Source organism: Suricata suricatta, chromosome 4 (genome assembly GCF_006229205.1).
Source record: "Suricata suricatta isolate VVHF042 chromosome 4, meerkat_22Aug2017_6uvM2_HiC, whole genome shotgun sequence".
In the NCBI taxonomy this organism is placed as follows: domain Eukaryota; kingdom Metazoa; phylum Chordata; class Mammalia; order Carnivora; family Herpestidae; genus Suricata; species Suricata suricatta.
Window position 1 is genome coordinate 81,464,412 of NC_043703.1, and position 17,064 is coordinate 81,481,475.

The 17,064-nt window shown below is 40.5% G+C and overlaps 1 protein-coding gene across 1 annotated transcript in view; it reads left to right on the forward strand.

Moving 5' to 3' along the window:
- The window catches only part of ST6GAL2 (ST6 beta-galactoside alpha-2,6-sialyltransferase 2), a gene marked incomplete at its 5' end in the record, with an annotated part of 35,156 nt that extends 19,747 nt beyond the window's left edge, over positions 1–15,409 (forward strand). The window contains one exon of the mRNA XM_029938493.1: positions 10,547–15,409. Within this exon, the coding sequence (XP_029794353.1) occupies positions 10,547–10,818 (272 nt within the window). The remainder of the gene's footprint in view (positions 1–10,546) is intronic.
- Between the last annotated feature and the right edge of the window lie 1,655 nt (positions 15,410–17,064).

Consider the following 17,064-nt stretch of genomic DNA (forward strand, 5'->3'; position numbering starts at 1 on the left):
AATATTTTTGAACTATGTTTTCTCCCTTTTTTTGTAACAATTGAACCCATTATTATTACCAAACTACTCTACCGAACAAAATATTTCAAAGAATCACTGCTAAAGATATGAATATTTGCAACAATTAAACATGAAACCTAATTCAAAGTAGGACATTGATTAGTGATAATTATCTTTCAAAATATTGTAATAGAACTGCAAATATATTGACTTTTGTTAACGAGGTCATTATGTGAAAATTAATGAAAACTTGACTTTTTAAGAGATTTCATTATTAACATATGTAAATCTAAGGAGATTTAGAGATTATTTATCCCAACATCGATACTATTCCACAGCTGTCACCAAACCTTAAGGGAGAGAGTGACTCTGTTGCTTTATAAGATTTTTCTTTGTAACATTTTTGAAGAGTGTCCTTTGCAGGCCTTAAACAAAGGGAAAATACCATTATAACTAAATAGCTAAACGCTTTTTTAAAGCACCCAGTAACCCCACCACCACCTCCCATACTGCTATCTGATTGTTTTAGTCTATGTTCTTCCAAATGGCGACCGCATCTAGAGTTAGGTTTCCTTAACGTGGTTGTGGTGAAGGGTGCACACAACAGGTGCACAGTAAATGTTTGCTGAATGAATGAAAAGGATGCACAAATGAATGGGGAGTTGTGATTCATGTCTCCTTATAGACTCTCCGCTCTGATAGAGCTGGTCTCACATGTAGAAGGATGTGCACTTCCTCCCATAATGCACTATATGTGTGTGCTGTGGTTAAGACCTTGGGCTCTGCAGAGACCAGAATCAAACTTTGGTTCTACCAGTCAGATAGGTCTGTGATCTTGAGAGCAATTACCTCCAAACCTCAGTTCTTTCAACTGGAAAATGAAGATACCAGTACTACTGTTATGTTTGAATCATCATCTGCTTTAGCACAACAGCTAATATTTACTCATTACTATTATTGTGATGTTTCCATTTAAAACTTTATTCTCAGTCAAATAAGACCATATTGGCAAATATAAAAACATAATAAAAAGTAGACTTATTCTCTTTGATATTACAAAGACTGTATCAGTCCATCAAATAGGAATATCATAACTTAGGCCTTTCTTTAGGTGTTGAGTATTTAAGTTGTTTCAAAGTATTTGCTATTATCAAACAAATATATTGTTCAATATAATATTATATTGAATACATTGATGACTCATTACTATCTCTGTACTAATAATACTGTAGTTTAATCTATATGTGAATACATAGACTTTTTCTTTTAAACCATTTTTTAAGATACATTCCCAGGAGTATTAGTGCTGAGCAAAGGCTATGTATGATGTGTAGATGACTGTTAGAAAATGTTGACGTACTGCTTTTCTTTGCATTTCTAATCACATCATATTTGTCCCCACAGTTCCCAGAAAGAGGCACACTAGTAGATGTACTGTAAATGTATCACATGCACTATCCTTCTCCAGAGAAACAGTAAAGGGATCCTTATACCTCTTGGATTGCACATGCATTTGTCTTTTTCAAAGAAAGTAGCATGGATCAAGGTAATTTTGATGATCCATGAAGACTTGTTTCTTTGGAATAACTTTTTATTTTATTAGGTTCATTACCTTCAGCCCACTGGAGAGCTGTTCGTGCACATATGAGTAGCATTTCTCTCTTTCATCCCTAGTTGGATACTACAGATTTATCTTGTTATTTGGTACTTTGAAGTTGGTTTGACGGTACCCTGGCCTGACTGAGGATAAGGAATAATTTACTTGGAGTCTCCCGACTTCCATTTTGTTCTCATAAAGACCAATATGTTTATAGAGGGTCAGTGAACTCACCTGGGGTCATAAAGCGTGTCTGGATCGGTTTGTTACCTACACGCTGTAGGGCATCCAGCCAGGCCAGGAGGCAGCAGCTCCACTGTCCCCGACGAGTAGCCTGAGCAGCAGGCAGACAGGCCTGGTGGCATACATTCCAACCAGCAGTGCGGAGATGACAGTCTTCTTAAATCTACAGCTGAGCAGTTGACACTGTTTTTATTGTAGAAACCAGAAACACTTCCTGCCACTTGTCAAAAGTCAGCCACTACTGATCTTATTATAACGAATATTTCTGGAATTCATAGATGCAGACACTATAATTTCAGGCATTTTAAATATACACAAGAAAAATAGGCTTAAAAACATTTTGTATTGCTTTTGGGGGGGGTATTTTCTAATACATTATCCAGACTCAGGTGTTTAACACAAAATAACAAGCCACTTAACATCCATATTTATGATGTAAAATCTGTCACAATTATATTGATTAGGAATAACTTTGCATTCCCTGTAAATAATGAATCCTGAATGTGTGTTACCATGAAGTAATACATAGAAATCAGCTAATAATTGGCCTTTCAAGTATCACCCTTGCATTATATGATTTTATCTAGTAAGGAAGATGCTTCTTGAACTATTATTTTGTTATATCAAGTTCAGATCTCCAAACCACCTTTTAATTAGAAACATTTTCTGGAGGTCTCCCTCGAAGAGTCACTTTTGATCCTAAAAATCTTAAGCATAGGGGCGTTCGAGTGGCTCAGTCTGTAAAGCATCTGACTTCGGCTCAGGTCATGATCTCACAGTTTGCGAGTTCAAGCCCCGTGTCCAGCTCTGCTGACAGCTCAGAGCCTGGAGCCTGCTTTGGATTCTGTGTCACCCTCTCTTTCTGCACCTTCCCTGCTTCCATTTTCTCTCACTCTTTCTCTCATAAAATAAGCATTAAAAATTTTTTTAATAATATTAAGTATAGTTCTCATAATTTCCTATTTCATGGTGCATTTATGGGGAAACCTGACAGGAGTGCTAGATTCCCGTGAGACTGGTCTGTTCCATACACTTAGGTTTTCTTGCACTCTGACCACTTGCTCAGAAATACGTTTTGCAGTGTTGTGGGGTCATGCTCAGAAATTCCTAATTTACCTCACATATGAATTATGTTCAAGTGTTAACTGAAACTGATGTAAGCCATTGCTTCTTCTGTCACTTGCATTGTGCTGTTTATATCCATAGTTTATTTTACCATGTGTTAAAAAGGATATGTTCATCAAGGAGAAAATTCTATCATTCTGAACAATTTTGGATGTTACTTAGAATACTTCACCGAGTGAAAGCAAGATAATTTTAATTGCAATTAAAATACATGAACACACTATACTAGATCTGAAAACACATCAACTACTGCTAGGGATGCAAAGTAGAATTTTCCAGGGGAAGCCTCATTCCTTTAGAATTTGTGGCACTGTTCTTTTAATTAAAAAAATTTTTTTTAACATTTATTCATTTTTGAGAGACAGAGACAGTGCAAGCAGGAGAAGACCAGAGAGAGGGAGTCACAGAATCTGAAGCAGGCTCCAGGCTCTGTCTGAGCTGTCAGCACAGAGCCTGATGGTGGGGCTCGAACCCTTGAACCACGAGGTCATGACGTGAGCTGAAGTCAGACGCTTAACTGACTGAGCCACCCAGGCGCCCTATGTGGCACTCTTAACATGGGTTGTACTTTGCTTTTTATCCTGGCTTTGGAGCAAATAAATGGGTGTGTATATATATATATTTATATACTGTTAATATACTGAATCATATAATGTGACATTTTATTAAGACCAATTGAAATGCTTTTTAATTGGTTTGATAATTACAGTGCATTATACAGTGCTTAAAGACATGTTCTTTGGCAAATGAATGCTTCTTGAGTCGTGATTGCCCAGAAAAATGTGCACTTTTTTCTTTCTTTAAATGAATCCCTAGTATGGACTCATTTATAAAAACTGGCCAAAGAAACTAAATGTTAATTGAAGTATATTTAATGATTTTAAAAAGCTGGCCACCTGTCCATCTGATTGGCTTATGAAAATACATTAAAGTGTCTAAATATTGATCTGCCTATCTAAAAGTCTGGCTTCATGTCAATAGCAGGAAATTTTTTCATTGAAGCTTAGTTGATGTACAATATTATATTAGTTTCAGATTTACAGCATGATGATTTGATATTTTTGTCTATTGCCAAATACCACAATAAGTTTAATTAATATCTGTCACCATACATGGTTTAGAGTTCTCTTCTTGTGATGAGAACTTCTAAGATCTGCTCTCTTAGCAACTTTCCAATATGTAACACAGTGTTGTTAACTCTAGTCTTGATGTCGTACGTTATAGCCCATGACATGTTTATTTTATACCTGGAAGTTTTTACCTTTTGACCCCCTTTACCTGTTTTCCCCAGCCCCCACCACTGGCAGCCACCAGTCTGTTTTGTGTATCTGTATTTTTTGTTGTTTATTTATTCCACATATAAATGAGGTCATATGGCATTTGTCTTTCTCTAACTTATTTCACTTAGCATAATACCTTCTGACTTACTTCACTTAGCAATGCCTTCAAGGATGCTTTGTTAAGAAAGACAAAGGACTCAGACTGTTTGCATATCTTGGCTATTGTAAACATAGTGCTACAGTAACATAAGGGTACAGCTACTTTCCACGTGGCTTTGTTTGTTTGTTTGTTTGTTTTGGATAAATAGTGAGAAATGGAATTGCTGAGTGATATGGTAATTTTTATTTTTAGTTTTTTTAGGAAACTCCATACTGTTTTCCACAGTGGCTACACCAATGTACAATACTGCCAACAGTGCACTAGGGTTTCTTTTTCCACACATCCTTGCCAAAACTTAACTCTTGTTGTTTTGATGATAGCCATTCTGACAGGTGTGACATAGTATCTCCTTGTTGTTTTGATTTCCATTTCCCTGATAATTAGGGATTTTGCCCGACAATTCAATTTAAAAAATGGGCAGAAGATTGAATAGATATATTTCTAAAGAAAACAAAAACTTTCAGCTTTTCATCATTGGAAACGATGTTACCTGAGGGCTGGTCAGATATGGCCTTTTTTATGTTGGGGTACATTTCCTCTATACCCACGTGGTTGAGAACTTTTATCATAAATGGATATTGAACTTTGTCAAATGCTTTTCTGCATCTACTGAAGTGATTGTGTAATTTTTGTCCTTTATTTTATTAATGTGGGTCTATCACATTGATTGATTTATAGATGCTAGATCATCCTTACATCCCTGGAATAAATCCCACTTGATTGTGTTGTATGATCCTTTTAGCATGTTGCTGAATTTGGTTTGCTGATATTTTGTTGAGCCTGTTTGCATCTGTGGTCTTCATGGATATTGGCCAGTAATTTTCTTTTCTTGTGGCTTCTTTTTCTGTTTTTGATATCAGGGTAATGCTGGCCTCATAAAATGAATTTGGAAGTCCCATCTCCTCTGTGTTTCGGAAGATTTTGAGAAGGATTGGTATTAATTCTTCTTTGAATGCTGTGTGAAAGCAGTAAAATTTTATTAGCAGTGAAAGCAGTTACTTTTTGGTAATCCATAAACAAAATTACTTAACAAAAGTTTAAGTGACTTTTAAAAAATTCTTAACTGAATAAGTTATTTTTTATTTTTAGGTGATCATGAAGGAAGGAAATGAAAAAAATACTAAAAACATTTTTAGCATAACCAGATGTGAATACCCCATTTTGGTCTGGCATTGGGAATTGATTATGAAGTAACATGATACTGTGAATTTATCCATGTATGATATCTTTGCAGAAAAATCTAACCAGCCAGGCCTGACTGCTGATCTTAGGAAGGCATGCCCGTAAAGCTGGCCCTTGGCTGGCATCTAGGATCTTTGATTTGGGAAGGTTCCCAACCCCGAAACTGATTAGAGTAATTCACCTTGCCTAGACTGTTTGCATAAGCATTATGGTTTATGCTGAACACGTGCTTTCATTCTGGGAGTCTGGAATTTTGGTATGTTCCCGGCAGAGACTGCCTGCATGACCAGCTCCCAGTTAAAACCTTGAGTGCTGACACTCTCATAAAAGCTTCCCTGATTAACAGCATTTTACATCTATTGCTAGGGGCATTAAGCAAACCCTATGTAAGTCCATTGGGAGTGGAAACTTGGCCTTAGTTTTTCCTGGAGTTTGGCCTGCATACCTTTTGCTTTTGCTGGTTTTACCTTATATCCCTTTGCTTGAATACATCATAGCAGAGTAGCACTATATACTGAGTCCTCTGGTTCCTCCTAGCAAATCAACAAACCTGGGTTACGTTGGGGGCTCTTTTGGCACTCTAATTCAGAGGACATCTGAGAACTATGTGTTGTTGGTACTTACATCATTTGTGGACAGTGGGGCTCAGCGTCACAACACTTGAGAAGCAAGGCTGGTGGTAGTACTCAGACATTCTTTCTCACTATGTCATGTAACACTTTCTTCAAGTCATCCAAAGAATTGTCAGTTATGGGCTTACTACCTGTTTTTCTATTTAAAGGTTAGTTCTTTAATTTACTTTCTTTCTTAAAGAAACTTTCTCTTAATCCCCAATGATTAGCACTGTGCCAGTGCTAATAAATGTTGGATTTAATTGAAGAGGCCTCCAGCAGAATGTGAAGGCTTTGATCTTTCCCAGCCCTGTCCCAGCCCTGCCTCCCTGCAGTGTCTATACCCACACTGCCTGTTCCCTAACACAAGTACTGAGAACTGTGCCAGGGCTATTATATAACTCCAAATACTGATGTCTACCTAGCTCCTTTTTGCAAAACAAGGAGAAATTTTGTCTTTAGGAAGTTGTTTGTGGCTAAGTACTCTTAACTATTAGCATAACTGCTGTGTAGATTTGACCACATTTTACAATAATGATTTTTAGTTTTTATTATATGACACAGTCTGAATCTAAACTCCAATCTGTGTGTAATCATGGCCCTAATAAATCAAAAAGCAGAGTATGCATATACCAAATGAATTGACTATACTGTCTGAAAAAAAATTAAAATAATAAAAATATTCTTTAGGTTTGGTACCGTAAATCTTGTCCAGCTTTCATGTATACCCAACAAATTGTAAATTGATTTTTCCTTTCCTTTTGAAGGTGTTTCCATAAATGTTGTGATGTCAGTGCTATAGTTGGCTGACATTTAAACACTTAGGGCAGATTCTGCTATTGCTTAAGTTTTAGAATACTTTCAGCTCATGGTTCTAGAAAGCCACAAGTTCATGGACCGGAAAATTGCTCCTCTAAATCTGTATCGGGTAGGGAAAGATCAGGAGGAATTGCGCAGGTAACTCAATGTAAGAACCCATACTCTTAACCTCCATTGGCTTTCATTTTGTCTAATATGAACTAGCTGACAAGTTTCTGCATTTCTGAAGCTCTAGAAGTTATTTAACTTTATTTTTTTAAGTTTATTTTTGAGAGGGGTTGGAGGGGCAGAGAGACAGAGGATCTGAAGTGGGCTCTGGGCTGACAGCAGAGATCCCAATGTGGGGCTCAAACTCATGAATTGTGAGATCATGACCTGAGCCAAACCTGGACACTTAACTGACTGAGCCACCTAGGTGCCCCTAGAAGTTATTTTTAAATGTAAAGTATTTTTATATGAAAGTGCTAAAACATACCTGTTTACTTTCAGGGAATCTGTAACTTCTTGCCTAGTCTTACAACAAAATCTATATTGTATACCTAGCAAATGCATGATTTGTAATATAATAACTAACCAGCAGCCAGAGTAAAAGTTTTCTCTAGGAAACTTCCTAGACAAAAAATAATAATCTGATTCAAACATCTTAGTAGATGCTTTTTGAGATGAAGACAATAGGAAGGACTTGAGAAACTACCCAGGGATCTTCTTACTTGGGTGTGGGTGGCAGCTCAGCTCTAGATTTAATCTAGCATGTGGAATGTCTAGCTACTTATGAGCCAGCAAGGGCATCCCTGATAGCAGACAGACCTTTTCAAGGAATATGCGTGTTAGACCAACATAATCCTCAAAGAATGACCCTCAGTGCATCGTAAGCAGACAAGCATTGGTCCAGAAACATCAGCCATTGGTCTACAAGAAGATCATGGTAGAAATTGACAGTGTTTAGAAACTTCTCTAGTAACTTGTCATAGCATGGCATCCAAATATGTGATAATTTTTCTAGTAAATCATTGTGCTGTGTTTTACAAAAGTAATGGTCTGTGATGGATTGGACTTTTTTTCAATGGCCTTTTACAACCCATAGTTTCAGAGTGTTTGTTAAAAATGCAGTTTCCTGGAGCACATGGGTGGCTCAGTTGGTTAAGTGTCTGATTTCATCTCAGGTCATGATTTCACAGTTTGTGAGTTTGAGCCCCACATCAGGCTCTCTACTGTCAGAGCAGAGCCTGCTTCAGATCTTCCCTCTCTCTCTGTTCCTCCCCATGCCCCCCCCCCTCACTTCAAAAAGAAATGAACTTTGAAACAAAAAAAATTTAATGCAGTTTCCTGGATTCCAACATAAACCAATGGCACCCAAATCTCTGGAAATGGGAACAAGTCCTAGGAATTGACATTTAGCAAGCTGCCCTGGTCATTCTTTTTCATGCTGAAGTTTGAGAACTGCTCTAGGAGAAGAGCCAATAACGTGGCTAAGATATTTAAGTGTAAGATTAACTTTTGAAAGCCATCCACTCTAAGACCCAGAGTTGCAAAGGTGGCAACTCGAGCACATTTGACTACGGCCCTCAGGGAGGAGGTTGTATTGCTCACAACACAATCCACATAAACAGAGACCTATCATTTTTAGGTCCAGTTCCATTGCTAGTTTTCCAGATGCCCTCAAAAGCTCTTCACTGCCATCTGCAGGAAAGTAGTTGTCATAATTGTATTAGTGGATGGAGTCTAGGTATGCACGGGATGCCTAGGACCCTTCGATGTGGTCCCTTAGGCAAAGCTGGCATGGCCATGAACCATGTCCAGGGGAGGGACAGCAGCCAGCTCCCAGGTGATGTGGTTCAGGAATTTGTTCCATAGCTCCTGATTAAAACACTGAAGCCGGAGCACCTGGGTGGCTCAGTCGGTTAAGCATCTGACTTAGCCTCAGGTGATAGTCTTGCGGTTCATGAGTTCGAGCCCTGCATCTGGCTCTGTGCTGTCAGTGTAGAGCCTGGTTCAGATCCTGCCTTCCTCTCTCTCTGCCCCTTACCTGCTTTCACATGCATTCACACTCTCTCTCTCAAGAATGAACATTAAAAGAAAACACTGAAGCCATCTTCAGCTCCATAGACACAGATCCTATGACACTCATCAATGAAGAACATACACATTGTTTATTGGAGGTGTAAAGTAACCAGGGAAAAAAGAGATTTAATTCTTCCCGGGCACATGGCTTTCTCATTTGCCATGTGAGTTCCTTACAGATGATTTTACGAGGAGGAGGACAAAGTGTTCCTAGAGCAGTAATTATCAGAAGGAGGGAGACTCCTTTGTCACCTGTGCTGCATGTTCAGGCGCTGATACCCACTGTCCTCGGTGACTTCAGGGAGAAGGTGTTGGTCCCTGGCTCACCCAGAATTGTTGTCACCTTTGGCCTTCCCGAGGAAGGGGTCCCAACCCAGCAGCAAGTCAGCCATGGGAGAGGAGAAAGAAGTGGGTTGTGGGAGTAAAAGGAGGGGAACAGACCAGGAGCTTGAAGTTTTGACAGCTCTTGAGAACAGTTTTGCTTTTGAGAATTTGAACAGAGCACCTCCTTCTCTCAGTTAAGAACATCTCCTCCTCTCAGCCATACTACCCTGTCATGCTCTCAATTCATACCTTTACCAGCTTCTAAACAGGATACCATTGTCACCTCTGGACCAGCATCCCTTTCTTCTGCTTCCCTTTCTCCCCTTGTCTGCCAGGCCACCCTGTCGGTTCAGACCTCACCCCCCCACCCCCCGAGCAACTTTTCTGAACCCCAGGTAACATTAGGCCCCTGCTCTCTTCTCTCCCAGGAGTCCTTAGGCATGACTTTCTCCAGTTGTAAGGGTTTTCGTGGTTGATTAATTAGAAATATAATTGTCCTTTGCAGACAGATACTGCCTCTAACAGGAACTGTTTAGATTATGTTTTTTCATAAGGGATTCCTGTTTCCTAACATGGATAAGCATATGTATTTGTTTCAAGTTTAAAGAATGTTAACAAAAGTGTTGGTGGTACTGGGAAAAGAAAGCCCCTAGCCTAGGATGAGATTTGATAGCGCTCTGTTTGCACCATAGGGAGATAATTTTGATATTATGAATTTTAAACTTTGTATTCCCAATTCCATCTCTTTTCATTCATATATTTTATAATCAAGCAGTTGTGTTTGTTTGGAACATAACAGTCCTACCCTTGCAAATGAGAATGGGACCTGCCTGTGGACTGTAACACATGAACTTGGAGAATGCAAATATGTCGCTTCCTAGACTATGTCTTGTTAAGTACAGTTACTGCCCCTCCCACAATAATCCTATGAGTCCTGTGAACGTATAACAGTACCAATCTCAGGCTCCCACACCCTGTGAGCCACAGACAGGCCACTTGCTGGAGGTTCTGACACCCACACTGAAAAAGTAACAGGAAAACGAGCCTAGAGCAAGTGCCCGTGGTTTCAGTCCTTCCTCCACCACGGCTCCAGAACATTCTCACTCCCGATGGGCGTTGTTCACTGGCTCTCTTTCCGCGGCAGGAATCCTCCTCATGATGTCCATGTGCAGCGAAGTTCACGTGTATGAGTACATCCCGTCCGTCCGGCAGACGGAGCTGTGCCACTACCACGAGCTCTACTACGATGCAGCCTGCACGCTGGGCGCCTACCACCCGCTGCTCTACGAGAAGCTGCTGGTGCAGCGGCTCAACACGGGGGCCCAGGGCGACCTGCACCGCAAGGGCAAGGTGGTGCTGCCTGGGCTCCGGGCCGTGCGCTGCCCTGCGCCCGGCCGCGTGGGGCCCCGCTCCTGAAGAGGGGCTCCTGAGAGTCCATGTGCAATAAGGTACTACCGTCTACTCTAGTCACAGGAGAATACTTGAAGATCTAGTTTAGGCAATGCAGTCTTCAGTCTTCAGACTGTAATCTAGTGGTGGCTACGAGAATTCCTCTTTTTCTAAGCCATTGAGTATTACTGCTTTGAATACAGAAATGGAGTTTAAAAGGAAAAAAACTCAAGAAAGATGCAAAAAAACTAAAAAAACACAAAAAGCAAATGTATGACAAATGGGTCCTAAACCTCCAGAAATCTTAGCCTTTTCTTCTGCCTTGGGCACCCCTTATCTGGGTTGGTTTCAGCTGCAGGTTTCCATGATTAATGGTCTATACACCCATGTCGAGGTACGGTATCCATGGCACCTAATGTGTCCCTTGTACATTCATTCATTATTAAAGATCCTAGAGTTTAAGACAAACATCTGAATGATCACTCAGGTGTGTTTAACAGCAGAATCCCCAGTATATGTTGAGAGATGCACATGTTTCCAAACTGTTGCCTTCCCCAGTCTGTTTCCTGTTGCCCAGTGAGTCTCTGCTCTTTCTGTATCAGGACAGATTTCTAAAACGATAAAGCATTCATCTCGAGCGGTCCAAGAAAAGCCACCCTGGAATAGCACTACAGATGAGACACTTGGTTTTCCTGCAGTATGTTTGTACTCAGGCAAGTACACACAGAATCACCAGGCTGCAGGGTGGCCCTGGGGCCAGGATGTTCCCAGCTCCAACTTTTGCGCCCTGTACCTCTTCAGCTGACAGTCCTCACAGCCCTCACACTGTTAAATCCACGGACACCTGTGACCCCCTCGTCTGTGAGGAAAGGCCCTTCCCATCCAGCAGGAGGGATTTCAGAGCCTTCACTCTGTGCTTCTGGAGATGCATCCCTGTCTCTTCCATAGGGATGCCTTTCAGGTCAGTATAAGCTACTGGAAACCTAGCCGTGATGTACTGGATTCTCACTAATTCTCCCTGCAGACAGACAGTGAGGAACCCTGCCCTTGTTTTCACAGATACATCCTATGTCAGCAACATAAAGCCATATAGTTAAATAAAACTGTGTGAAAAGGTTGTTTGTTAACAACAAGGAAAATAACCTACGTGCTTGAGAGGCAATGGCAGCTGGAGGGGAGGACCTTGCCACCCCAGTGCTACATTCAATTCTGTTTTGTTTTGGTTTTAATCTCGGCTTTTGTCACTGATCCATTGAAAAACAATTTTTTTTTTTTGGCTATGAATGTAGTGAAACAGAAACGTCTTGGAGTACCTTAATTAAACATGCTATCTCTCTATATAACCAAAACATTTTTCAGCAGTACACGTGAGACTTCTTTTAATTAAAAAATACGTTCTCCCTTGCAAGCATGTGAATTTCAGGAGAGTTTCCTGGGAAAGTTGTTGTTGTTGTTGTTGTTTTTCCAGGATTTGTTTTTTTCCTGAGTGCTTTCCAAACTACTTTCTTGAGCAAGAATGGTTTAAAGAAATTGAGAGCTTCTGTTTGGTTCATCTGACTCACCAGAAATCAGGTTGGGTAATAGACCTCTCCTATGGCTTATTATGATAGTGAAGTGTAGGAATAATTGAAATTTTAATCATGAGAGTATCCACTGAAAGCCCATTTTGAGAGCTTTCTTTCTTGATCTCTGAAAATAGATCCATAATTTTATCCTACACATAAGCCTATGTGTGAGCAGACATAGGCCACTTTTCTCTCTTAGTTTGTCCCCATGTGGCATGAGTAAGGAGTTCAGTGACTGCATGCTGGTGAGGTAGCTCTGAGCACGGTGAGGCTCTGCCTTCAAGCGCCCATGACATTGAAGTTCCTTTGATATTCTTCCTAGTGGATTTCCTTCCGACCTTCTTTTTATCCAGGACGGCGCCTTCAGTGACATACGAGCTTGGCCAGAGGAAATATTACTGCGTTCAGTATAAATGTTCAAGTTCAGAAGCCCCAGAAAACACTTCAGAGATTTTTAAGTAGCATTTTGTTATAACATGTATACTTCTAAAAAGTCCTTTCAGTATCACTGAGGTTACAAGAAAGACTGAAGAACATAAAGGAAATTTAATTAAAATTTTTCAATTTATTATAGCCTTAAAGACTCTTGGGAATTGGTCTGTTAAACATTCAGAAAATGTGGTACACATATTAATACAGCATGGCTGGGCATTCTTCTGTCTGAAAGTTTAAATTGTTTAGCTTTGCAAAAATATCAGGCAGTTACAGTTAACATGATGGCTGCATCTAGTATTAGCTAAATCGGTCTTAAGTGGTAGTATTTTGCCAGGACATTGATTAAGTCCTTCCAGGCTACATTTACTGAACTGCAATAAACACACAGCTCTTCTGTGGAGTAGTTAACAATAAACGCTGTCCTATTACATTTCTCCTGGGCTCTGTTCCTCCCAAAATGTTCCTTCCACTTCTGGAAGGGACACTGATAAAATCCTTAAGGTGTAACCTGAAGCCATTATCTTCAATTGAAGATAATTTCACTGGATCTTTGGTGGTGGTGGTTGTTATTACAAAGAAACAAATGTTGACCGAGAATGATAACTCACCTTCATCTAGATTTTCCCGACTGGTTTCCCCAGTTCCTCTACCAGGTATGAGGGTGGGGTTTAGTAGGTGTTGAAAGCTCACTGTCCCCAAGGAATTCCAACCCCAGCCCCCTGGACCTGACCTTCCCCACCTAAGTCCTTACAAGGCTGCTTTTATCAAGAACTTTGTGCAAAGGCCAAGAGATGGTCGATTAAAAATTGCATGTATGCACCATGCAGCATCAAGGGCATGCATTACAATGAGCCAAGTGAAGGGCTTTTGTGCATCTTCCAATTATTGGGTCTTTGCTAATCTGCCTGTATGTAGTGCTCCTGCATCAGTTACAACACTTCCAGTGTCTCCTGCCCCAGGAATCTGAGCCAGACGTTGAATCAATCCTCAACTCCCCAGTGATCATCTGTCATTGTAGCCATAGTGTCTGGACAAAGCAGTGCTGAAATAATCGTTAGCACTTTCAAAATTGGGAAATAAAAGTAACTGTTTAAAGCTACCATGGGGTTGCTCCTTTACATGGTTATGAGCCAGTTCGTTCTGGTGGAACAGATTAATACCTTATGTTGGCTGACCCTTCTAGGCAGGAACACTTACATCCACTGAGTTAATTAATTAGGTCTAGGTCCATTTTGGCTGCATGAAGTGGGATCAGTCTCACATGAGTAATGGCATATGATGGAAACATTTTTTTTTTATGTACAAATAACATGATTCAAGTTCTCTCTCAAGCCTGTCTAAGAGATCAACACACAGTGCATGTGTGAGGCTGATAGGTAGAGTGACCTGGTCTCATTTCTGCTCGGCTATGGGAAGAGACAGTGAGGGAGGTGGGGAATTCGTAACAGGCCAGATAGTCTCTGAATATATTCTGATATTCTGTCATATGGTCCGATTCGACTTCCCACCTTCTGGTAGGTCAGAGCTCTTCCGCAGTTCTGACAGCCGGTGAAGGCAGCTACATTTAGAAACTAACTGCTTAGGTAAAATGTGCCTGCGTTCAAACTTGTGTTTTTATACTCTGGACATTTCCATTGTGAGAATATTCTGCATGTTCTTGTCACCTGGGCATTATTTACACAACTGGTAAACGAAAGGTATCTCTGTGAATTCAAGGATAAAATGTAAATTCTGATTCTTGTTTTCTTAAATAAATGAAGCCTTTTAGTAAGACATAATAATCCAGCATACTCCTCTACAAGCTTGGAATGATAGAATTTAAAGAATTAAAGACATTGCTCTAGTTCTTACTTTTGTTATAAAAGTGTGCATGTAGATATAGTTATATAATTGTATATATACGTATCTACACACATGGTTGGTTTTATATTGTCTTTTTTCATCAAACTTTTCCTGAAACCTTTACAACCAATTTTATTTTAATTGTGCAAACGCCAATGTTTTAATAGAAGAATGCAAATGGTGTATGTCCCTCTATTAAAAAAAATCAGTCTTCCCACACACTGATATTTTATACATCCCAAGTATGTTAAAAAGTATGGTGGAACATTTAAAGGCGCTATGCAGGTCGAGCCACAACCTGAACACTGTGGCCTTGTCGGAAGCCTAATGTAATGCTGAACGTTGATGAGAAGGTTATTTATTATAGCTCCTGGCTTTTACAAAGTTAGGGGGAAAGTGAATATTGGCTCCATGGAAAAATAATCTTACCAGGTAGGTTTCACACAAATTAACCGCACTGGTAGTGCTAAAACCCAACATTTCTGATGCCGCACATCCTGTTCTACTCCAGATAAAACACGTATGAAATTTTTCCAGTGGGAACCAGTGAACTTTTTTAACAGCTTTGGGAATTTTTTTGTATGATGATTTTTAAACTGGAATGTGTATCCTTCAAACTGATGAAGGTCTGAGGTTTTTCCAGGAGTCACATTTTAAAAGTGTTTGTATACATTTTAACACCTTTGATATTTTCTAGTTTGGTTTTGTATATTTTTATGTATACCCAGTGTACAGACTTTTTCTTGTAAATAAAACATGTTTTCATTTGTCTAGAAGTTTCTCTGTTTTAATTTGTAAAAGTTGCAGATACAAATGAGCAGCAGGCATAATCCTGGGCCATCCCTAAGAGAACGTGGCACAAAACCGAAATCTCATTAGAAATTTGTGCACAAGGTAACAACAGCATGCCCTGGAACTGTGAGTAAGGCCACCGCTGGAGTCTCCAACCAGAGGCAGGGATGGTCTCCATCCAACGGAGAATTGCCAAATGCAAAGAACCACAGTGGCAAAAACAACAGGAAAGGCTTATTTAGTTTCACATATCTTTAGGTTGAGTAAGTAGCCAAGCATTTTGGTTAATTTATCGCTTTGGGAGACTCTTCCTTAGCTTGACAGGGTTTCAGTTCTTAGAAAATATGTGTAAGTTATTAGAGGGAAGGCCTAGGGACAGTGAAGTCACCTTAACCCACTGCAATGTCAGTTCAGCCTTGGTATTTTCATGCTTGCCATGTGAAGGGAAAATTGGTTAATTAGGCTCCTAGAAAGAAATTCCTAGTCGTTTATGCATTCTGGGTGGAATGTAAAGGAAGCCTTGAAGGGAGGTGTTTGGGGTGTTTGATGTGAGGACTGACAGGAGCCGCTGGGGAATTCAGGAGATGGAAATCACCTCTGATGGTTGTGCTAAATCAGAGAGGGCTCCCACCACCTTTGTGTTACTGTCATTTTTCTTTCCCCACAAGATAACTGCTGCTTCCAAATCATTAAAACGCAGGCCTTGCCCTGGGGCCCCTGATTAAAAGGATGCTGCCCCACACTCGAGAGCAGCCAGCGATGAGCTGGCCCCAGATGCACAAGTGCCTACATGGGGGAATGGCTGTAGGCCTCTCCCATCTGGATGGATGCTCTGGAAAGGACTGCAGTTAGCCTGCACAGAGATGAGGGAGGAACAAAGGGAAGGAGTTGGGGATAAAGAACAGGGTAGGGAAAGGGAAGGCTAAAGTGAGAGGGAGAGTTACAAGTGCCAGGGATCTTCAACACCACTTGCATAGCAAAGGCATCAGGTCAGAAACAAAACTGCCTCCTGGCTGAAGGCTCAGGCCAGATGACTGAGCTCTCTCGGTGCACTGAAGTGTTGTGTTCAGGAGACCCTGGAGCATAGACCCTGCGGGCAAAGGCCCTCCTGCACTAAACCTCGGCTGGCCCCTCACTGCCTGCAGCAGGGTTGACAACCTGCAGCTCACAGCCTGTTTTTTTGTTTTTAAATGGTTTATTGTCAAATTGGTTTCCATTCAACACCCAGTGCTCTTCCCCATAAGTGCCCTCCTCCATCACCACCACCTCTTTTCTGCCCTCCCCCTTCCCCTTCAACCCTCAGTTCATTTTCAGTATTCAATAGTCTCTCAAGTTTTGTGTCCCTCTCTCTCCCCAACTCTCTTTCCCTCTTCCCCTCCCACTGGTCCTCCATTAGGTTTCTCCTCTTCTCCTCTTAGACCTATGAGTGCAAACATATGGTATCTGTCCTTCTCCGCCTGACTTATTTCGCTTAGCATGATACCCTCTAGGTCCATCCACTTTCCTACAAATGGCCATACTTCATTCTTTCTCATTGCCATGTAGTACTCCATTGTATATATATACATTTTCTTGAGCCACTCATCAGGTGATGGACATTTAGGCTTTTTCCATGTTTTGGCTATTGTTGACATTGCTG